The following is a 23,152-nucleotide window of genomic DNA, read 5'->3' as shown; positions in this document are numbered from 1 at the left end:
CATTATAAGATATAACTTGGCATTTGCATTTTTCTTTGGTGGGCTTATGGCAAAATTTCTTTCACTAGCTACATAATGCTAGCTTATGTGCTCTGCTTGGTTGAAAGCAAATGGCTCATCTCCTTGCATTTTTTTAAGCCACTGGAGTAACATTAAACAAAACTGAGATCTCTGCACTTACGATCAGTGTTCACTGACAAGTGTTCTGCTAGTGGCTTCAGCTGTTAGCCTGGGACTTCAATGGAAATGGAGTTTCTGTCTTCATATTGCTGGGTAACATGTGAAATCTGTTGCTGGCATCCAAGGTCTAATGACGATACGTGGGGAGAGGTGAGAATAAGACTGCAGAGCAGAACCATCGGTTAATGTTTTCCTTTCCTCTTCCCTACTCAAGTGCCTAAAATTCACATGGAAAAGGTAATAACACAGAAGGTTAAATGGTAGTTTTCCTTACAGTTTTGACTGGGTAAAGTTAGGTATACATTATGGAAACTGAAATAAAAACCATTTATAACAAACAAGGGTATTGGAAATGTTAGGAGACACTGAGGAGCATTAGAACCATCAGAGCACAGGCTTGGTGGGTAAAAGTAGAGAAAAAGGAATTGAATCGGTATTGGAGTAAACACGTACCTTCAGGTCTCAGGGGCTCAGTTGGTTGCCCCTTCCTGTCTCTCCCCTGTGAATAGTTGGTGTTCTCGTGTGTTTGGGGATTGCCCCTGAAAATTGCTGATTTCTGTCTATGTCTTCATTCTAAATGTGCTTTTTGTTAAACTTTGTTTTGAGTTACACACGTATCTGTTCAGGAACACAAGGAAGAATTTAACAAAAGGTGTGAACTTAAAGTAAATCTACTTTCCAGTTGCATTTTCAGTTAATTGGGTTTGACTTTCCCCAAGAAGTCCCGACAGACCAAGTGTAAATGTTCACAGACTTCTATTAAGCAAGAAGAACTTAAAGCTGATAGCGTGTTGCTTGCAGCTTTAGAAACAAGCATCAGTTTAAAGGCACTTTTCAAACCTATGAACACGGAAGTTTTAATCCTAACCTAGAGATCTTAAGTGATATTACCTCAATTACCTTATTACCCAGGCTCAGTACTGGGGCCGGTTGTGTTCAATATCTTTATCAACGATCTGGACAAGGGGATCGAGTGCACCGTCAGTCAATTTGCAGATGACAGCAAGTTGGGTGGGAGCGTTGATCTGCTGGAGGGTAGGAGGGCTCTGCAGAGGGATCTGGACAGGCTGGATCGATGGGCCCAGGCCAACTGTGTGACATTCAACAAGACTTAGCGCTGGGTCCTGCACTTGGGTCACAACAACCCCATGCAACGCTACAGGCTTGGGGAGGAGCGGCTGGAGAGCTGCCCGGCAGAAAGGGACCTGGGTGTGCTGGCTGACAGCCGGCTGAACATGAGCCAGCAGTGTGCCCAGGTGGCCAAGAAGGCCAAGAGCGTCCTGGCCTGTGTCAGAAATAGCGTGGCCAGCAGGAGTAGGGCAGTGATCGTGCCCCTGTACTGGGCACCGGTGAGGCCGCACCTCGAATCCTGTGTCAAGAAGAATGTTGAGGTGCTGGAGCGTGTCCAGAGAAGGGCAACGAAGCTGGTGAGGGGTCTGGAGAACAAGTCTGATGATGAACATCTGAGGGAACTGGGGTTGTTCAGTCTGGAGAAGAGGAGGCTGAGACAGGTCAGTATCTTGTCCCAAGTAACTAGCAATAGGATGAGAGGAAATGGCCTCAAGTTGTACCAGGGGAGGTTTAGACTAGATATTAGGAAAAATTTCTTCACTGAAAGGGCTGTCAAGCACTGGAACAGGCTGCCCAGGGAGGGTGATGGAGTCACCATCCCTAGAGGTATTTAAAAGACTTGTAGATGTGGTGCTTAGGGACATGGTTCAGCAGTGGACTTGGCAGTGCCGGGTTAACAGTTAGACCCTGTGATCTTAAGGGTTTTTTCGAACATAATTGATTCTATAATTCTATTTCTCTTCCAAGGGAAACAAAGTTGGATCAAGTTCAGGGCATTTTACTTTTGTTCTTATACAAGGATTTAACACAGTTCTAGTCAGATTAAATTACTTTCTGTCTGTGTAGACAAACCCTTGGGCCTGCTATCTTTCTATTTCTGCAAATTCCACACACTTGCGCATTCTCATTATTTCTGAAGCATTTCGTTGCCTTCTGGCACGATCAGTAATACAACCATCCTCTCTCCCAGGGTATCATTCATTGTTTTCCTCCAGCAAAGTCTGTCTTTGAAGTTCTACCTGCTTTTTCCCTTCATTTTTAGGGGCTTGATGTGTATTTTCTTAATTATCTAGATCACTTCATTGCAACATGGCCCTACAAAGACTCGCTTCCCCTTTTACTTACATTATGCAAACTTGTTAGAAAGTTGCGATGGGGAGAGAAGTAGGTTTAGAATCATAGAATAGTTTGGGTTGGAAGGGACCTTTCAAGGCCATCTAGTCCAACCCCCTGCCATGTGCAGGGACATCCCCAACTAGAGCAGAGTGCTCACAGCCCTGTCCAACCTGACCTGGGATGTTGCCAGGGATGGGGCATCCACCACCTCTCTGGGCAACCTGGGCCACTGCTTCACCACCCCCAGTGTCAAAAATTTCTTCCTTAGATCTAGTCTGAATCTGCCCTCTTTTAGTTTAAAACCGTTACCTCTTGTCCTGTTGCTACAGGCCCTGCTAAAAGGTCTGTCCCCATCTTTCTTATCAATGCCTCTCAGCCCTGGCAGCTGCAGGAAGGTCTCCCCGGAGCCTTCTCTGCTCCAAGCTGAACCCCCCCAGCTCTCCCAGCCTGTCCTCCCAGCAGAGCTGTTCCAGCCCTCGGAGCATTGCTGGGGCCTCCTCTGGCCCCGCTCCAGCAGGTCCATGTCTCTGCTGTGCCGAGGGCTCCAGAGCTGGACACAGCACTGCAGGGGAGTCTCACCAGGGTCTCGCCCTGCTGGCCACGCTTCTTGTGATGCAGTTTACTTCTGAATTTTAACTAAACGACTACTAATTTAAAATTAGTTCTGCTAGATAAGCTGTGCGAAACTGAAGGTACCCTTTCTTTTCTCTAAAAGTCATTCCCAAGTAAAGCTTTTGGCTTTACTTCCTCTCCGTTGCTAAAACACATTCCTGTCTTTCCACTGATAATGCTAGCACTTGTCCAAGCCTGTTTCAGCTTGCCTATCAACCCTGATTTCTGCTTAATTTGTTTCTTACTTCCTTAATATATATCAACTTCCTATCACTCTTATTTCTTAGTGCAGGGCTTGAAGTCGCTCTGAGCTTAGAGTAAAAATCTCAAAGAACAGCACGTTATTCCTTCCAAGCTCCTTCCTCCTCCTCCTCCTACCCTCACTGTTTTTTGCAGCTCCTGCCTGTTTCCCTGACACTTCCCATCTCTTTCTTGGGTCTCCTTCCTTCCCAAGATTACAACTTGGCAAATGTTGTTCTCTGTTCACAGAGCATGTTCCCCATTAATAAGTGATGCCAGCCTCTCTCTCATTCCTTCACAAAACACCACTGTTTATTCCCTGAACAATTCCAGCTGTAATTACCTTATTACCAGCATGTATACCATACCATTTAGTGCCCTTTCATGTCCTGGGCTTGCTTATGTCTCTAGAGCACTGGGTTGGGAATATTACAGTGTAGTCTCTGCCATGTACTGCATGGTGCTCCATGCATTTATTAGACTAAACAAATAATAATTTTGCTAGTTTATATTGGCAGTACACTCATTGTGAACATGTACAGCTTATATCTGGTTAGTTTGCCCTGTGGAAGAAGCTCTACCCGTCGTGTGTTGCATGTTTTCATTGCCAGTGCTCGCAGCTCTGAAACCTGTGCTGTGTATAACACGGTGGAGAAAAAGCAGCTCAGGAATGTGTTTTAACCCAGAATCTGAACTGTGCATTCATAATGCTTAAAAATAACTTGAACAGTATTTCATGGCAGCCTGTTAGGGTTGGAACTGGGTTTGCTTTTGGACTTGTCTTACTAGTGGGAAAGGAGCAAATGCTACCAGCTTCCATGTAGGAGATTTACAATTCCATGGTGAAGCCTGAATGCAGACAGCAAGGGTAAATTTATTTATGATGTATTTTATTGCATCTTCTGTGTGTTTCCCATATCCTAAGGAGGGTTTTTTTTTTCCTTCCAAAATGAAGTTGACATTTTCCATCCCCAATAACACTCAGTGATAAAATAAAACATGACATTACTGTTTTCTAAAACCGTACATCTGGTTAGTTGTTGGTCATGATGATCTGTATTAACAAAAGACTACAGTCTTTTTGTTTGGTTGGTTTTTTTTAAGACCTTGTTTAAACAAGTCCCCTGGTATAGGGGTATCATGTATTGGAAAAGAGCCTCTTCTTTTGAGAGAGTCCTGATTTGTAACATGGCTGATTTTAACTGAAATATTATACATGGGACTGAAGAATTAGAACCTTTTAGCCAACTTCAGTTTTCTGACTTACTTCTTGTGTTAGGAGAGAGCAGTATTTAGGGGAACAATTAGAAATATAGAAGTAAAACATTTAAAAGACCAGTCTCGGACAATGTGAATTCAGGCTAGAGGGGAGGAGGTAAAATACAATACTTAAAGAGATGAGATCTGAAGTTGATGTTTTTCCTTTTGAAAAAAAAAAAAAAGCTGTTTATTTGTATGTAATAGTACTATGTAGGTTACATAAAAGCTGCCTTAAAGAATCTTGAACTAAACTTTGCATTATTTTCTCTCTCTGTCTCTCTAGGGTATACCCGTGGCTTAGAGGTCTAGGCTATACATCTTTAACTGTATTTTTAATGGGATTTTTTCTCTGGAATGTGGACAACATTTTCTGTGATAAATTGAGGTGAGTTCTTTCACTTTGTCCGGGTAGATCTTAGTCTTTTAGCATAAAGCTTTGTTTTTCCTGTCGTGTATATTCAAGTCCATTTCATGCTATGTATGGTACACTGCCTACAAAACATTCACAAAGGTTTTATCCAGTTTGCTCATGACTAGATTCAGCACTCAAGAGTGTTTTAACATTTTTTTATCCATGAATAGATTAATTTTTAAAAAATAATTTGTATTTCCCTTTAACTTCAATTTAAATTGAGAGAAAGTAATGTCACTGAAGTAATTTTGAGGATCTGTGGCTTACTGAAGCCTGCTATTCACACTTGATTTCATCTGAATTAGCTTTTTAGTCTGCTTTTTTTAGTTTCTGCTCTTGCCATTTCCCAGGAAAATATCAAAAGCGGTAGTTCTGCAGGTTAAAGAAATATCTATTGCAATATATCTGTCACCAATAAACAACAGCTGTTTGAGCATCTTGAAAAGAACAGTAAGTCTGTGAGCCAATACACCGAACTTGGCTCTCACTGTTAGCTTGAAGTCTTCTGGCTTAGCACTCATAGAGGAGGCTAGGAAAGACTTCGTCTCTGGTTAGTGTATTGCCAAATGGGGTAAAAAAGGCTTCTAGACAAAGCTTGTAGGAACCCACCATCTCATCATATGGCTAGGTATCAAGAAAGAATAGTCCAACAGGTTGATCTGTTAATGCGTGTTCCTCTGGAACTGGACAACCATACCTTTCTTCCGCTTAGTTGTGATGCTTGTGTTCTGCCACAAGCTGGCTGAGACGGAAAGGTTGATGGCAGCATCCGGAAAATCCAGTCTTGACTATCTGATACCTTGTTACGCCGCTGAATCTGTGGTGTACAGAATTGATCTAGTAGGTTGCTTGTCAGGTTCAGATCATCGTGTGCTGTAAAGAAGTCTAGTGTTTTCCATCTGTACCTTTTGGCTCTGTAATCCTTGCACTAGGTTAGGCCAATTAAAAGTTAACTCCAACAGAGTTTTCTTGAAACTTTTTTAAAAAAATATAGGCATACTGAATATAATACCTGGTTCCTCATCCCTAGAAACAGTTGATACAAATGGCATAGAAAAGTTATTTGCCAACCCAAGTGGGTGGGTATGCAGTGACTTTGCAAATATTGGCATCAGGGTTGATTTTTCCAGCTGCATCACATCACTGGTGAGATCATAACCCCCAATTCACTAAGCCTGCTGAGTTGCTGCAGGTCCATGGGGCTTTTGAACTTGTTCCTAGACTCAAAGATTACACCAGCTGCTGAAGCACTTTTTTCCATCCTCATTTTGCAAAGGTGTGTGTGTGGGAAGTTAGCATACTTCCTGTAATACTTGTTTGGTTATGGTGTTGGAAAAAAATTAATACGCTTGTTTACTAGCTTTAATCGAATGTCTACAGAACCTTGAATTTCTCCACGTAGTATTATACCTTGAACCTTTGGAGAAAATATATTCCGGTTCCTTGTAATTTTTTTATTCTCTAAAGAGCTGACTTATGAATCATCCACCTACCTGCTCTTTTTGGTTTTAGTGTTCAAAATTGTATTGTGGTTCAGGTTTTGTTTTTCCATATTTCACTAAATCTGGAGCTTATTTTTTTTAAAAAAAAAAAAAGCATCTACAGCACTCAGTTTCCCTGGTTGGATCCATGCCATTTTTTAATTTGAGTTTTGAGATTTTCTGCTATCCAAAGGCTTGGAGGCTGTGCTGGGGTGACAGTCTGTGTTTTCCACTATGTCATTCCCAGACTGACTGAATAGAAGTTCTGTGTTTATATTTGTGACTGAGCAGCTCTGGAACCTAAGCAGTAGCTCAGGGATTAGCCTTTAGTCAGAGGGACTGAACATTATAACATCAAGCAGTAAATAAGTATTACAGAAGCTGCAGATTTTTCTTCCTTAACACCTGTGATCATAGTTTTCTCTTTTTTTGTTTTGACTGAATGTGAAATAGAAGTCAAAAAAAGAAGATGGGCAGATGCAAACATTTACTCCACCATCAATCAAACTAGGCGTTATCTGCAGAAGCCTGGTGAGCAGGAGAAATCAGGGCGATGTAGTTCCTTCCCTCTCTTGCTCTGTCTCCATCCCTTAGCCTCTTCCCAAGTAGCTCACACCTCATAACTGTGCAAAATACAAAGCATGTTGGCGAAGTATTTCAGACCCTTTACTTCCATTGCTCCCTCACTAAACACCCAATTTGTCCCTGTTCTATAGTACAACAGAGAAAGACAAGCTAAGATTCCGTGGAGCTGGAGAATAGGTAGAGTGATTCCCAGATGAAAAGTGGTGATATCTGGTGGATCCCATTTCCTCTCTCAGACCTTAAACTCAGCATTTCATCCTATGGACAGTAGTGCACCGGGTTTTGGGGAGCAGAATGGTAGAAATCCTTTGGGACTGTGGAATGGCATAAATATATTCCCTGAAATTTGAGTTCAGAAGTAACTGAAGGTAGATTTAGACTAGGTACAAGGAAGACATTTTTCATGCTGAAGGTGATGAACCACTGGCCCAGGTTGCCTAGAGAGGTGGTGGATGCCCCATCGCTGGAAACATCCCAGGTCAGGCTGGATGGGGCTCTGAGCAACCTGCTGTAGTTGGGGATGTCCCTGCTCATGGCAGGGAGTTGGACTAGATGACCTTGAAAGTTCCCTTCCAACCCAAAGCATTGTATGATTCTGTGATCACTCATTGTATGAAGTGTGTGCTTTCTTTCAATGTGTAAGAAAACCACTTTGCTGATATCTTTCTATACTGGCGGTATAAGGTGTAATTGCTTTTCATTCATTGCTCTCTACATGAAGCCTCAGTCATGATGCAAGTGCCTGAGATACGGAAACAGTAATGTGTGATCTGGCAGTCAAGCACTGCGATTTGAGATTGCTTAGCCTGAAAAAAACCAAACACTGCATGGTGTTTCTTTCTTCCAGAGCACTACGAGAGAAGATGCCTCCTGTTGTGGGAGCTGTGACACAGTTTCATGCATGGTGGCATATTCTCACAGGCCTGGGCTCTTACCTTCATATCCTGCTAAGGTAGGAAATGTTTTCTAATTTGGATGTTCATAAAGCAGTCTTAGGAGTTTTCCCAGGTTCAGATTTCCTTCAAAAAGTTGTATCAGTCAGAAGAGCAGGAAAATGACTTCTTACTAAACTGGTGGGAGTTTTTCTTTCCTCTTTGCAACTGGTCTAAACTCCGTAGAAGTAATTTATATTCTTCAAAATGTAATCATTAATCTTTAAATAGTCATGGTTCTTCAGGACAATGCAATTCAGAAATGGGAACCCTGTAGCAGTTAAAACTGCAACACTATTTGACAGTATATGAATTTCAAAATATAAGCTATTAATACCTTTCTGTTCTTGAGCAGCAATCCTGAAGTACTTAAACATGTTTAATTTTAGAAGCGTAACTAATCTTTTTGATAGGCGCTGTTGCTCCTGAAAACTAGCAGGCATCATGCTATAGAGCAGAAGGGTGACGGCTGAAGTGGTTGGAGCAAAGCTGTTCCCAGAAGTGCATAATATTATGTTTACAAGGAGGCTTACATGAGACCATAAGTTAGCAAGTCTGCAGCCAGCAGATTTTTGTCTCTGTTTTTGCTCTATACCACCATCTAGTGGAACCATGGACAAAATCAGAATTTAAGCTGGAATCTGAAGAATTTCTGTCATTTGTTCATTATGTAAGGAAATAATGTTTTACCACTTAACCATTAAGAGAATGTCCGTTTAACAGATACATTCTATGTAGCTGAGAAAACTTGATTACATATCAGTTTTTGTACTTCTAACATAAATATTCTCCTTTTTTGTCAGATGTCAAAAGTAGCTGGTAAAAGGAAAATGCAAGGAAAATAAGTACATTTCCAGTAGCTATTCTGATACCTTTTTATATATATATATATATAGTATATAGGTACATATATATGTATATGTGGATGTGGATCTATATGTACCTGTATATATATGCGTATCTATAAAATACAGCATGTTATGTGGAAAACAGCTGCTCCATTTTGGGTGACACGTTGTCTGCTGCCCTGAACAGCTTGAGATGATATTTTGAAGACGGTTCCTTACAGAAAGCAAGCTGATGCAGACAGCTCAGATAGCATAGGCAAGGTTTTTCCAGCATTCTGCACAGCGAAAATTATTTGGGTTTGCATCCTCTAGCCCTTGGGGAATGTGCAGATGCCTGATTTGTCTGTCCTACCCCAATGAACTACATGCTTTTCCTGCAGTAGTTTCCCTAGTATTTTCTCAGCCACACAGTGGCATCACCTATGTCCGCTTAAAAAATGAGGTCATACACAGAAAAGCATCTACTGGGGGGAGAGGTTGTATAAGAGCAAAAATGAGGTACAGAATCAAGCTATTCTGCTTCCCCACCTGCCGTTAACTTCTGCTCCATTTTGTGGTACACTGATTTAATTTCATCCTTGCAAAATGACAGGCTCTCGTCCCTGTTTAGTCTTTTCTGTAGTAGAGAAAGAATTTACTTCTCTGGGTTTCTCTCTTTCTCCCCACATAGGTGATAGTGTAGATTTGTTTGCTAATCATAGTCTAGCATGAGGGATTTACTGTAGGCTAATGTCTCCTATTTTGCATAAATCTAGGCAGAATGGGTAGTTTGGCAATCACAGAAGCAATTCTTTTCTAGTCGGAAAATAAAACTGGCATTAGTACATCATTATTATTTTATATGCTGTCTTATACATGAAATTTGAAGCACATTTTTCTCCTTTTCCTCAGTTTATACACAAGGACACTTTTCCTGAAACACAGGCCAAAGGTGAAGGTAAGCGAGCAATATTTTGTGTCCATTAATGCGCTGCAGCCTTTGGATTCTCTTGTGCTTTGAACTTGCATCAGGGCTCACGGATTATGCCTGTTAGGGTACTATCTTTGATTTCTACTTACACCCCAAGAAATGCAGTTGAAACGATGGTTAACTGTTTTGTTTCTGATCCCAGAGACGTAATACTCCAGGAAATTTTTCCCCTGTTCCTATTTTTCTTTTAACAGTTTGTTTTTGGAATATGGCCTGTTCTTCTTGTGGAGCCTCCCAAGAAGCTTTGACTGAGACCGAGGCAGTCACATGCGATCACCTAGCCTGGCTGAATAAAGCGATTCAACAGTTACTATGGCTGAACTGTCAATATTATGGATCAATTCAAGTACCATTGCTATAAGAGGACTTCTCTGTGTCACTAGGCCAGCCGGCCAGAACAGAGCAGAGTTGGCACACTAGGGAAATAATGTTTAGTACAGCTTTATTCTAAGTTGTTAAAACAAAGATTAAGACACAATATTTTTATGTATATATTGTATAGCTGATGATACTGAGCTAATATTTCGTGCTGGTCACAGAAAACTAACCATTTTTGAAGTGGATTGCATACGTTTTTCATTCAGTTGTTGTTCTTTCTGTGGTTTAAACTAATATTAGTAACTGAATGACAAAAACAGGCCATGGATGGCCAAGCTAAGCATTTGTGTGGCCTATAGCGAACTGAATGCTTAACCTGAACGACTTTAATCTTGCACTTTTATACAATTAATGAAGTATGTAATGATTGACTTAGGGCTTTATTCTACCTTGCTTTTCCACAGCCTCCTTTGCGATTTATATTTTAAGCAAAACAGTTGGGATACCTGTGCCATTTAGTTCATTTTGTACCGAGCTTCTGTTTTCTCTTTAGTCCCGCTGAGGTACATCGTGGAGGGTGTTCCAGGGTGTGACTGGCAGAAGGCATTTAAAACGGTGCAGCATTATAGGGCTTCTGGTTTGTGTGTGGAAACTGAATTCCTTGCTTGTTTGACCAGTGTTCCATGAGGAGATTGCAGAGTGACTGTATAAACACAAGAAACACTCTTATTTTTTTATAATTATTATTTACATGCCTCCCTTTTCTATCCTTACTTTTTACTCCCCATGTACCATTTATACTACAGATTGACAAACACCTTAGATGTGTGCTGGTTCAGCTTTGAATTCATCTCTTTCTCTTATTTTACCAGTCTTAAATATTAGTCTGTCTTTCAGAAGCTTCTTCTTATTCAGAAATACTGAAGAAAGAGTAAAGAACAGGATTGATGTTGAGGATACCCCAAAATATAATTGGCAGCACTTTGATTGCTTTATCTTAATCTGTCTATCACATGGTTGCTCTGTGGAAAGTTGACCACCTTTTTAAAACCAAGCTTTGGAGATTAATGGGCGGGGACAAACCCTCTGGTCTCTGCAATTTTTATCTACCCAGCTGATGCAAGTTAATAAGTAAGCATAAAGAAAACATTGAACTAACACATTTTTTCAAAATATACCTCATATTGGAGGCTGTGATTTTGACTCTTCAGATCTTGGGGCAACTAACGGAGTCTGTCTCTGGGCCTCCTAGCTGCCATGCTATGCAATTTTTTTCTTCTTTTGATGCTCTGAGGGATTTATCCTTCTTGCCATGAAGGAAAAAAGGGAAATTCTGAGGCTGATTGGAAATCCCATTCTGTATTGATTTAAAATGTGCCCAGGGCACCAAGGCACAGTAATGTAGCTGTAAAGCTGTCTCCCAGATCACTAAGTCCTGACTAGTGTAAGCTGAAACAGTAGGACTGATATCTGTATTGTACAATCAACACTGACTAAAATGGTCCCCTCTCTTTAGTATCTTTTTTCCTGTTTGCAGCTTAGCTGCATCCTCTGGGTCCATCAGTAACACTTCTACTGATGTGAATCTCCAAATAAAATCGTGGCTTTTGTTACGTGACTGACCCTGGATTCTTGGGATCAAATAGATCCAAACTCAGGGCTAGAAAAAGATACCTAACCTTGAGTGACTTCAGTGAGGTTTAAGCACGTGCTGATAGCAGTGCATTTCAACCTGTAATCAGCAAACCGCTATAAAGATTCTTGAAGGAAGGCTTGAAAACAGATTTGTTGTCAAATGGCTCCAGTTCCATAGAGAAGGTCAGCATCTGTGTTGGGAAATTTGAGTGATCTTCAGACTGAAAGAAGTTGGAGGAACTAGCACGAAGGTAGGAAAATGCTGTCTTGGATCGACCGTCTTTACAAAAAATATGCCTCCTGGATAATTACAGAGATTTGAGAACTGTTTTTAAAATGTAGCTTAAAAATAAGTGCCTGCCTGTTCACCTCCAGGCTCTCTCAAGCATGCTTCCGTACACTGTATCCGATTTTCTTATGAGTATGTTTACATGTTTTCATAAGTTACAGAATGAGTCCCAGAATAAGAGCAGTGCAGCAACGAGACCTGTCAACAGTCACTTGTGACATCAGCTAGGTATGGTATTATTTTTAAGAAAATGAACAAACCCTTTATTTTAGCGGCCTTAGTTTTGGTACTGGAGGATCTGGGCACTCTGTTTGGTTTCCCTGTAATTGCAGGAACCAGAGTGTGCTAAAAAGGCACTTTCTTATCTCCGCAATGGTAAATTTTAAAGAAATTTGTTGATTCTCCTGCACATTTGCAACTAGGAAGCATATCTTTCTTTTCAGATCTTGTTGAATTAAATTGTCAGGCTTAAAAAAAAAGGTTGGAAAAGCCCTTTTTTTAACTTTATGCTGCTGTTAGCTTTTCATTCACATACCATTTGTCAGTGATGTTTTTATCTTGTAAAAAAATCATGCTAACAGGCTTCTTCCTTCAGTCCAAATGTCCAAAACAGGCACACCTCTACCACCCTTCCAGCAGCCTTTCTTTCAGGTTATGTTAGACCCTGAAGAATGTAATTTATGTGTGTATCCTTCTAAGCGTAAATAACCTAAAATTATGGGTGCTTTGGTTTCACTGCCTTACTGATCTTGTGAGTGATATCGAAAATGGCAAGCCAGTTCTAACTGCATGTCACTGAAATTCAGACTGCCTTTTCTAGTGCCTGGAAAGACATACATCCTTACACCTGTAATGTGTTAAATGTCTGTTAAATCGCGTTTTATTTGTATCATTTGTATGACATGCTGATTTTTTTTCTACAAACCTTAGAGCAGCATATCCTGAACTTTTCTTGCACTACATCTTATAAGGTGGGTCATCTTTGATCCTATTTTTTTAGTAGGGTTCAGACAGCAGCTACTTTAAAGGGAATTAGGGAAGTAGCAGGGGTCGTTTAGTATGAATTCTACAGGATGTGTTGGACAGAGTTGATAGCAATGAAGTCTTATTCTTTAACATCCATGAAGAACCAGGAAATCTGCCACCTTAAAACCATCAGCTTGACACAGATCAGCAGCAAGTAGTCCTGCAGACCGTGAGCTGAAAAATTCTTCCTTGGAAATAAAAGAAAAACCTCAAAATTACTCTGCCAGTACAGATCAACACCATACCTTATGCCGGGAATCTAGATTTTCTGGACACAGCTCAAGACATACATTATCCATTATCCTGAAGATAAGACATGATAAACAGAAATCTGCCATCAGGACAAATCTCATCCATGTTTTGAAGGTGGTGGTGTTAGCTAGCAGTATTAGTCATCTCCGGACTTCATTTTAATGCTTTTTCTTTTAGCATGAGGAAGATGTGCTACCCGCAAGTGTTTAGAAGACTACCCCATAGTCAGAATTGGAATGTGCAGTCTATCACTCGCCGATCTACCTCTGTCCTGAATTGTACAGTACTTGTGCCCTTAATGATATCTGCCTGAATGTGCAGACGTTCGAGCAGCCTGACTTAGACCATGCAGCCCCTGAGGTTGGCAACGGCATTGTATTGATCCGCGACTGACTCTGTTCACTGTCTGGGAGCATCTGACTTGTTCGGTGCCTGTTGCTTTGAGGTTGTGCTCGGTCTGCTGCACGTCTGCCTGCAGAAGTCTGGCTGCTTCAGAAAGAGATAGGAGTAGGAGGACTTTAATTCAGACAGGTGAAATGCAACCTTTTTGACAGTTAAGTTACATTTAAAGCTAAGATGCAAACAGTGTAACTTGTTTTACATGATTTTGGAAGAGATGTGATGGAAAATACTGTTTTATCATTAGTTTTAATTCTCTTTCTATCTAATATTGTTCTGTCTTGTTTGGCTGAAGGGAAATGGTATGGCAGTTGATGCTTTTGGCTGAAGTGCATTTGCTTCTAACACTTGGTTTCAAACAGCTGAATGAGTTTTTCAGCTAACTCCTCCATGTGAAACTCTTAGCAACAGAAAATCCCCCCAGTATCACCAGTGTTTCTCGCAGTCACTGCCGCCTTGTTTAGTCTGCATTCAAGAAATTCGGTAATACTGTTTGTTTTGGTTTTTTTTTAAACCTGTTTCTCTCTGTGGATATATTTTTGGCATTTGATAGCAGGTGGTGAAACAATTCAGTGTAATACTTCTCAGTGGAAGAGGAGCTCTAATGAAGCAGCACTGCTGTTTCCTTCAATAGACCTCAGAATCCAGGAACACACCTTAATTTTGGTGGAACGTGTGCCCCATAATTTAAATTAACATATTCAAGTAAAATAGTTGGTTTACTTTAAAGAAACCCCATCTGCACTTCACAAGTAGGTGGTGGGAGGCTTTAACTGCAAAGTACTGTTTAACTGTGAGACTTTAGTATGAAGATAAATGGTGGAATCTTTGTTACCCATAAGAAGTGAAAGCCAGGAGATTAAGAAATTTTACCTGGAAAGAGAATAACAAAAGATGAAGCACAGAATCCCGTAGTATTACATCAACCACCCTTCTGATGATACTGCACTTTAGATACTTATGTAACATTGAATGTTTTGCTATTTATACATTTAACTTTCCATGCTGACTCTTCATTCTTTACCATAGAAATGACGTAGACTCTGTTACATTCTGTTCTTTGTAGATTATTCAGATGGTTTTTTTATGAGGATTGTTTCGTACGTGAAAGAATACATTTCTTATCCACCTGGAAGGTCCTCTGCCAGCTTTGTTTGACAGTCCTTAACGTAACTACAGAGAACGTACTGTATAACTATTAAGACTGGGTTTGGGTTTCTTTGCTCAGTTTCTCGCTCACGACTGCCTAAGGCTGCTAAGTGCCTGATCTCTTTGTCAGAAGTCTTTTCTGAGAGCTGAAGCTGCGTTTTCTCCTAGGATCCATAAGACAAGGTCTTTTGGTAGGTAGGAGGTCAGTTTGGTTTTTGTTAAAAATTTTCCTACTGCGGAAGTCACAGCGCTCTTTTTAGTTGCTTTCCAAAAACGTAGTTATCCAGTATGTGACTGCCTCTGCTTGGCTCAGACTTGTGCCTGACTACCCCGTGTCCCTGACGCTGTTACATCTTTTCAGATTTTTGAAAGCTGGTTGAGGGATTTAGCCCCACAGCTGGTGCTTGTTTTGGTGTGTGTAGTTCAATGACAGGCAGTGGGAGGGTGCAGCAGCCAAGCAAGCACTTTATGCAGAGCCCCGTTACTGGACCTCCCAGCCAGATGCTCCAAACAGGTCTGGGGATATGGGGCTTCACAGTTACAATTTTGGGGGCAGGGTTGATGCCTGAACCTCTTACTTTACTTCAGAACTCTCCTTTTTTACTTGTTGAAAGTGCTTAGATAGGATTAAGCATGTAATTGCAGGTTTAAGAAGAACCAAGTTCAGAATCCAGCTAATGCAAGACTCTAAACCAGTGCCTGCAAATTTTTTTGCACATATTTCACGCAAGTTGAATCTGCGTGATGATTAGAGCAGATTGTTTAGATTTTACAAATGCAAAAATAAAGGGTCTTTTGATCATTTGTCCTTCATCACCAAAACACCTGAACAGCTGTTAGCACAATCTCAGATTCTTCTTTCCCCAAAACCATGGAACATATGTATGTTCCTCCAAAGCCGATGTTGAATAGAGATGGGCTTTCACAGTGCTCATAGCAAATCATGTACCAGAGTGTTTTCTAAATTAAAGCCTTGGTCAGTCACTGCAGGAGAATTTTGGTTGTGTGAACTATTGCTCCCTGGATTTTGGAAGAGAGGGTCTCAAGCAGCATAAACAGTAGTTACTCCTTAGACTGAACAAGAACTGATTTTTTTCTTGATCTTCCAAATTGATGTTGACTATTTGATGTTGACTACGGAACTCAGCTTAATGCACTGATGATGTTTACTGTCTTAACAAATAGCATCTGTCCACTTGTAATGGACATGAAATTCCCCACATGTTACGTGACCAAACTTTCTAACATTGACACTATTAGTTCTAATGTAATGGATTTTCTTCCTGAAATTCGGTATATTGTTGCAGATAGTTAACTACACTGTGATGGATGAATAGCAGTTGACCTGTAACACACAGCTGCATTGAGGAATGTTTATTGACAATTTTGATATACTGAACTGATTCTTTGTACCAAAACAGCTGGTAACTAACGTTAGGCTTATATGTATCAGAATATCTTGTTTTGCAAAGCACAGTAGCTCTGAAATATTTAATGTATTTCATTTGTTATTCATGCTGCAGTCAAGCACTAATTTGTGTCTTTGTAGTTCAAATTATTAAAGAATTTTGTTTTAAATACAACTTTTCCCAGGTGTTTCTTGGCTTTTGTGTTGCACAGGGCTGGCCAGTTCGCCTTGATGCTATTCAGTAGATGGGACGGTCTTGGCTGGTGCGTGCACAAGTGGAAGAGCAGGATGTATATGACCTGCAGTCGTGAGGAGGCTGCCTGCCTGCAGCCGTGACAGTCTGAGCCCCCATGGTAGTAGAACTAAGCTTGGTCATCTTGGCTTCTTGCCTGCAGCCATCCAGCAAACACAGAAACGTTCCAAAAAGAAGGGAGATGTGATTGCATTCATTTTGAACACCAGTGCGAGGCTCTGGGGTTCCCTAATCTTTTACTGCCCAGAGAAGGGCAACGAAGCTGGGGAGGGGGCTGGAGCACAAGTCTGATGAGGAGCGGCTGAGGGAACTGGGGGTGTTCAGTCTGGAGAAGAGGAGGCTGAGGGGAGCCCTCATCGCTCTCTACAACTACCTGAAAGGGGGTTGTGGTGAGGTGGGTGTTGGTCTCTTCTCCCAAGTAACAAGCGAGAGGACGAGAGGAAACGGCCTCAAGTTGTGCCAGCGGAGGTTTAGATTGGATATTAGGAAAAATGTCTTCACTGAATGGGTTGTCAAGCATTGGAACAGGCTGCTCAGGGAAGTGGTGGAGTCACAATCACTGGAAGAGTTCAAAAAACATGTAGACGTGGCACTTCAGGATATGGTTTAGTGGGCATGGTGGTGTTGGGTTGATGGTTGGACTTGATGATCTTAAAGGTCTTTTCCAACCTTAATGGTTCAATGATTCTGTGATTGTGCTGGGGCCCTTTGAGCACCAGAACTTGCTCAGAGGTGTAGTGCTGACTCCAAACAGTGCAGGATCTTCCCACCTTCAAAGGCCTTCCCCAGCGCACACCAGTTAGAAGGGAATTCAGGTGCCTGACGTGGGTGAGAGAGGAAAAAGCAGGAGTCAGGAACGTGTCTCTTCCTTTTCCTGTTTCTTTCAGTGAGAGAGGAGGATTATCAATGCAGGGCAGAACCTCTCCAGGCAGAAATCACAGACCAGTAGGCACTTAGCCAGCAAGTCTCCTCACACCCCGGCAGCCAGGGTCAGGTAGTGACCATCAGGTACTTCCCCACTTCTGGCAGCTTTCCCAGGTCCTACTCGGAGACCCTGTTTTCTCCTGCTTGTGTCTGTCTGCAGGTGTGTTCCTGCAGGGACAACCTTGAACTATATTTTTGGGGGCCAAGCCACAGGGCAGGAAACCTCATAGTCAGTGGTGTAAACATCTGGGGGAACCAGTGTCACCTCCCCTCGGTGCTTGCTCGGTGGTGCGGCACAGAGGCACATCCCAAGCCCGCAGACGAGCATTGCCTGAATGCTGGGCTGGGTGAAATCCAGCTTTGCATTTTGAGCTTGCGGCTAGCCTAGAACTGAGTAATACTTTGAAATTTCCCTAGGGATAAAAACGTTGTGGTTCTGTCAAAGACCTCCTCCCAACCAGAAAATTCAATTTTGAGCTTGACAATTCCCTTTCAAGACTGCCAGTTTACTTGCAGCTTTATTAATTTCCCATTCCCTCTTCCCTCCCTCAAGTCCCCCCTTGTTTTTTCTTTATTCAGCCTGTTCAAAGGCTAAAACTGAAGCTATATATTTGCAACACTTTAATCCCAGTGACCTGACTCTAACCAGAGACCTGGCTGTGCTCGGTGCTGTACCCACGATGGAGACACTTGCTGCCAGTTTGGCAGAGGAGCTGGCAATCCAACCGGGACCTTTGGTGCTGTGTGCATGGAGATGGAGGAGATAACTGGAGTCACTAATGGAACTAGGATGGATGTGATTCCTTTTTGCTGTGAGTGTACCTCAAGCAGCCCAAGTGATCTCAGCTTGGCTCTTACCCAGAGAGCCCAAGCACTCAACATGCTTCTGTTGAACATGCTTGTGTTACCTCCTGGCTTTATGGAAAACAAGGCTTGAACTGGCTGGAGATGAGAGCGGTGATTTGGCACTACCCGGGAGACCTCTGTGTCCTCAGAGAACATCTTCAGGGCCGTCTGCCCTGTCTCTGCCTCCCCAAACAGCCCCTTCTCCAACAGCAAAGACAGGGCAAACGGGTTCCTGAAGGGGTAGGTCCAACACCAGATTGGGGTTCGGCAGGGGTCCTCTCATGGGTGCCCATGGAGACAGGACAGACAGAAAACTCCACCGTGGTTATGCTGGCATGGGAGGGAGGATCAGCAGAGGCAGAACAAGGACAAATGTTTGGATTCAGCCTCAGTCACTGGAGAGCCCGAGAGGGGATAATGTGGTGAGACCTGGAGCTCAAGGAGGTCCCCTGCACCTTGAGCAGGAACAGAGCTGGGGTGATGTCCTCATTCACCTTGTGCATGCGGGAGACCCTGTGTTTGCCAACGTGGAACTAATGTTGTGTGGAGCACCACGTGTGATGGATAAAACATCCTGACCTACAAGCAGAAACTTCACCGACTTACTTTAGACCTATTTTGCAATCAATATCGTTAATTCAGCATCCTGGCTCCTAAATTCCTCACCAAGGTGAGATGACAGCTTGGGGGTATCTCACCTCACTCACATGCAACACCCAAGGGTCTTGGTGCGTGACACCTTCCAGCTGCTCCTGCAATCCAAATAGCCACTGAAAAACATCCAACCTCCTTAATCTCCTTCACTGAGACTGACTTTGTAATTTGCATGCAAGTGGCACACGCCAACTTAATGAAATTAGCAGTAATTAATGGCACAGACACGCACAGGCACCAGCCAGAGCTTGGTGTGTGCAGCTCCTGTGGACCGCGCACCCGCAGCACAGCACCCAGTGACACCCTGAGACATCGAGGGCTCCGAATCGGTGGTTCCTCATCGCTGAGATCAGGTGGGTGAATGCTAACGAACAGCAGCTCGCATGATCCCACAGAAATTTAATTACTGGAGTTACTCTGCTGATGTAAACTGATGTCAAACCCCGAACGTTTATAGGCTGGCTGAGCAAACTGCAGTGATTTACGCGGGTGCCTAACCTTAGCACTGCTTTTTCCTCATAGCTGGTGTGTTGACTCACTGCTGAACAGCAGAACAGCGTAAATCTGTTAAAATACGGCAGTATTGTAGCAGCCTGGGGACAAATCCAACTTCCTCAGGTAAAAGAAGCGACGAACAGGACGGCCAAATCCACTCTGCACCCAGGCAAACCTGTCCAGGCACTGGTGAGTCATTGCTTAACAGGATTTTGTTCATCCGGAGTCCTCCAAGGGTTTTTCTATTTTTTTTCTTTTTTTTTTTTTTTTCCTCTTCTATGTGTTTGGATTTTTTCCTTTAATCTTCTTGTTTTTAACATCCCACCTTGGCTGGAATGAAAACAAGATTAAGTGCTAGTTACAACATGAAAACCAGGAACAAACCTGCGAGCAACAGCGTCAAAGCAGAGCTGTTACAGAAGAGACATTTTTATACAGGTTATCCGAAAAGCAAACAAACTCCAGCGGCGTTTTCTTGCTGCTGGCAGTAACTGAAGCAAGAGAGCCGATTAATACCGTGGACTTGTTTCGGCTGGAGATCTCTCTGCCACGTCCCCTGAATTTGACAGCTCGCTATCAATCTGCTTTGCAGCCGACGCGCTCGCGTTCTCACATCGGCCCCTCCGGAGCAGTCGTGGCTCTTCATGAACGCCCAGGACATCCGATACTCGGTGGGTTTGTCCATATGTTCATATCACGTGGTGGTCACGTTCAGGATGGAGTAAAAGCCCTTTTTCCCCACACCACGATGCGTGTTACATCCCAGCAGACCCTTCCTCTCCAGTAAGCGTCACGGGGCACATCAGCAGCCCCATGTCAGCTTTGTACAACCGTCACAGCAGCAACCCCAGCCCAAACCCACGATGAGACCTTGGCGTGGATCGGGCTTTAGGGGAAATCGATGTTTAAACGCCACTCGGGACACACCATTTTAAAGACAGAACCCCAAATCGGCGCAAAAGCCTGGCCTGTCTTGCCTTAAGTAGATGTAACAGTGCTAGACAGAGTGCTGGAGGCAGCTACCTCCAGCAAGGGTGCTGCTGAGCATCTGGAGCAGAAACACCCTCAGGTGGGAAGGCTGGAGCTGGAGGAGAACATCCCTTTACAGCCTCTGATTTCAAAGATGTTTTCCTGGTGTTTTCCTGCCTGAATCCATGCGCAGCTTGGCTATTTCTGGTTAGAGCGCTATGTTTTAATTTTTATTTTTATATATATATCCACACAGTCTGATAATATCAGAGATGGCTCCTGCAGCTTGAATTCAGAAGTCAGCGGTCTCCCCTGCCCGCCCGCTCCAAAGCTGGACTGGGAAAGTTTTCCCTAATATCTAAATTAGATAAAAGCCTTGTCCCTCCTTTGGGAGGGAAGAAGTAAGAAGCTTGTAAGAAGCTGAATGTGAAGGGGATTTCCGTCTTCCTTTTTTTCTCTAAACTATCCATGTCACCGAACCAGATTTTTTTAATATCACTGAACTGGATTGTCTTCTATTTCAACTCTGAAGATAGAGGAAAAATAAGCTTTTCAATTCTGAAACCCTTTTTTCCTCTACCTCTTTTTGGCATCAGTGCCCTCTTTTTGGCAGCGACGGTGAAAAGACATTTCACTGGCTGTGTATGTCATTAGACATTAAAATACCATGTGCAAAGAGGAAACAACCTGGATGCTTTGGGATGGATTTATATCCTTGGGCACTATGATTTCCCAGCGTCATATGTGGCGATTGGTCTTTTTGTGCTGTATGACCACCGCTGGGTCTGTTTTTTCTCTCTTTTTCCCCTATAAACATGGGGTGCCCATGTGAGACAGTGCCACCCCCTTGGGAACCCTTCAAACAAGACCAAAGGCTCCCAAAGGATGCAGCGCCCGGGCCAGGCATCCCAAGCCTGTCCCGCTTGGCCCCATTCAGCAGCAAATATCTCCTTCCACAGCCCAGACCACCTGAGGTCCCCGGAAAGCACCACGGCAAGTCCCGGGGCTGGATTTAGGCTGCAAGCACTCACCGGGACGAAACAAGAGGCTCCGCTGAGAATTGAAGGCAAAGCTAATCGCTTTGTCTTCGCTTTTCCTTACCCAATGCTTTGCACAATGCACTTGTTTGCTAATTAATACAGCCCTTTCTTCGCAACTGGCGAGCAAGTGGGATTACTGGAGTTACTAAAACATACGGAGGACCTCGGATTGTAAGGAGGACCGTATAATTACCTAGCTGGCTGCTGTCCCCTATTGCCAGCCTGGGATATTAATTATTTTCCTGCTGATTCAGAGGGTAGACAGCCACGCTGCGAATCAGCCCTGCCGCTTCCTGCAAAACCTGTCTTTTCCCTAGATCTCATCTCCAAACGCCAGCCGGGGCTGGCAGCGCGTTGCTAACGAGACCAGGCGTAACCGCAGCACGAGCCGGTAGCGTTGCAGCGTCGGGAGAGAATTGGAGTAACTGCTCTTCCTCCCGCACTGCAAAGCAGAAAATGCTAACTGTGAGCTGGGTATATTTTTCTCCGAAAGACAGATTAACATTCACTTTTTTGCAGGATCAGAGGGTTCCTGGTTCCTTCTCCGTTGCTTTTCCCGTGGACTGCGCAACGCCGACTCCTTTAAAAAAAGACACTGAGAATCTGAAACACGAAAAAAGCCCAAATTTTCCACTCGTGTACACTGCCCAGCAGTCAAGACATGCATCCTTATGTGAGGGAAAGTAGATACGACAGAGATTTAACGAGGCAACAGCTTCTTGGCAGCACCACAGGTCTGCTCAGAAACCGTATCGTAATTCATTTACTTGACTAATGCAGTTGTGTTGTGCAAAAGAGGGGGGAAAGCTACCTGAAGGGCTGAGTAAATGAGGTTTTAAAAGAAAAAAACACATAGCTAACCCAGCAGGGTTTGCTGAAGCTTAGCTGGGCCCTGGGCATATTGTAGTTTTGGGGGTGGTGGAGAAGCATTCCCGGGAACCCTCTGAAGATTTAGGGAGCCTCATCACCACGTACGCAATGCCTGAGCCTGCTCTGGCCACACAGAGCACTTAAAATTAGTGTCATGTTCTCCTCAAGATTTCCGATTGAGACATCCCTGTTCTCTAAAACATGGGAGGAGAGGGGAATCAAGGCACGCAAGATGCCATTGGTATCGTTGTCACCTGAACTACTGGTCTGCGAGAGGAGTACCGGCACAACGCAGGTGGTAACCGGCGGTCTCATCAGCAGTGCTGGGTAATGGCTGCTTTTCCCAGTATATGATAGAAAGGTGTACCCAGAGCTTTTATAATGGTGGTTGAGTCCGTTTCACAAACTGGCAGCAATGAAAAACTGCTGGTGTCAAAGATCTCGTTGAATAAAGTACATTTGGGAACAGCTCCTTCTCCTACACACCCGTTTTGGCTACAGCACGGTATTTTCCCCTAAAATACAAAACTTGCAGAGGAGGAGGAGGCAGAAGGCGATTGCAAGACGCTGCAAGAAAAGGGGGTGATTTCTGAGCGTGTGTTGCGGGACTGTACCCAAGTCAAGGCTCGTGTGGGCTCCGGAACGCAGCGGTTCAGGGGTTCGACAAGGATGCTGAGCAGCGCCTTGCTGCTGGAGTTTACACGAAGAATTACGTCGCTGTTGTTTTTTCCCACACCCTCGGCTCCACCTTTCCCGCCAGTCTGTACTGCAGCAAATAAATCTCGATTGCGCTAACGGTTTTATGCTAGCTGGTGTTTGAAGCTAAGCCCGGATGAAGCTGAGATGTAGAGGTGACCTCTCTAATTAATACTCGGGCAACTTCCCCAAGCTCTGTAACCGGAGACAGTCCAGGACCAG

At 43.3% G+C, this 23,152-nt stretch overlaps 2 protein-coding genes across 2 annotated transcripts in view; both read left to right on the top strand.

Annotated features, from left to right (window-relative positions):
* ACER3 (alkaline ceramidase 3) overlaps positions 1-9,955 on the top strand; it is a gene marked incomplete at both ends in the record, with an annotated part of 65,152 nt that extends 55,197 nt beyond the window's left edge. Inside the window, 4 exons of the mRNA XM_082014502.1 lie at positions 4,763-4,864; positions 7,805-7,909; positions 9,629-9,674; positions 9,902-9,955. Of these exons, the coding sequence (XP_081870628.1) occupies positions 4,763-4,864; positions 7,805-7,909; positions 9,629-9,674; positions 9,902-9,955 (307 nt within the window). The remainder of the gene's footprint in view (positions 1-4,762; positions 4,865-7,804; positions 7,910-9,628; positions 9,675-9,901) is intronic.
* A 3,115-nt stretch (positions 9,956-13,070) lies between these two features.
* CAPN5 (calpain 5) overlaps positions 13,071-23,152 on the top strand; it is a gene marked incomplete at both ends in the record, with an annotated part of 76,135 nt that continues 66,053 nt past the window's right edge. The window contains one exon of the mRNA XM_082007237.1: positions 13,071-13,118. Coding sequence (XP_081863363.1) covers positions 13,071-13,118 — 48 coding nt within the window. The remainder of the gene's footprint in view (positions 13,119-23,152) is intronic.

The sequence above is a fragment of the Phaethon aethereus genome, assembly GCF_964289735.1.
Source record: "Phaethon aethereus genome assembly, chromosome: 1".
Lineage (NCBI taxonomy): Eukaryota > Metazoa > Chordata > Aves > Phaethontiformes > Phaethontidae > Phaethon > Phaethon aethereus.
Note: the sequence above shows the minus strand (reverse complement) of the source record. Positions and strands in the feature narration are given on the sequence as shown.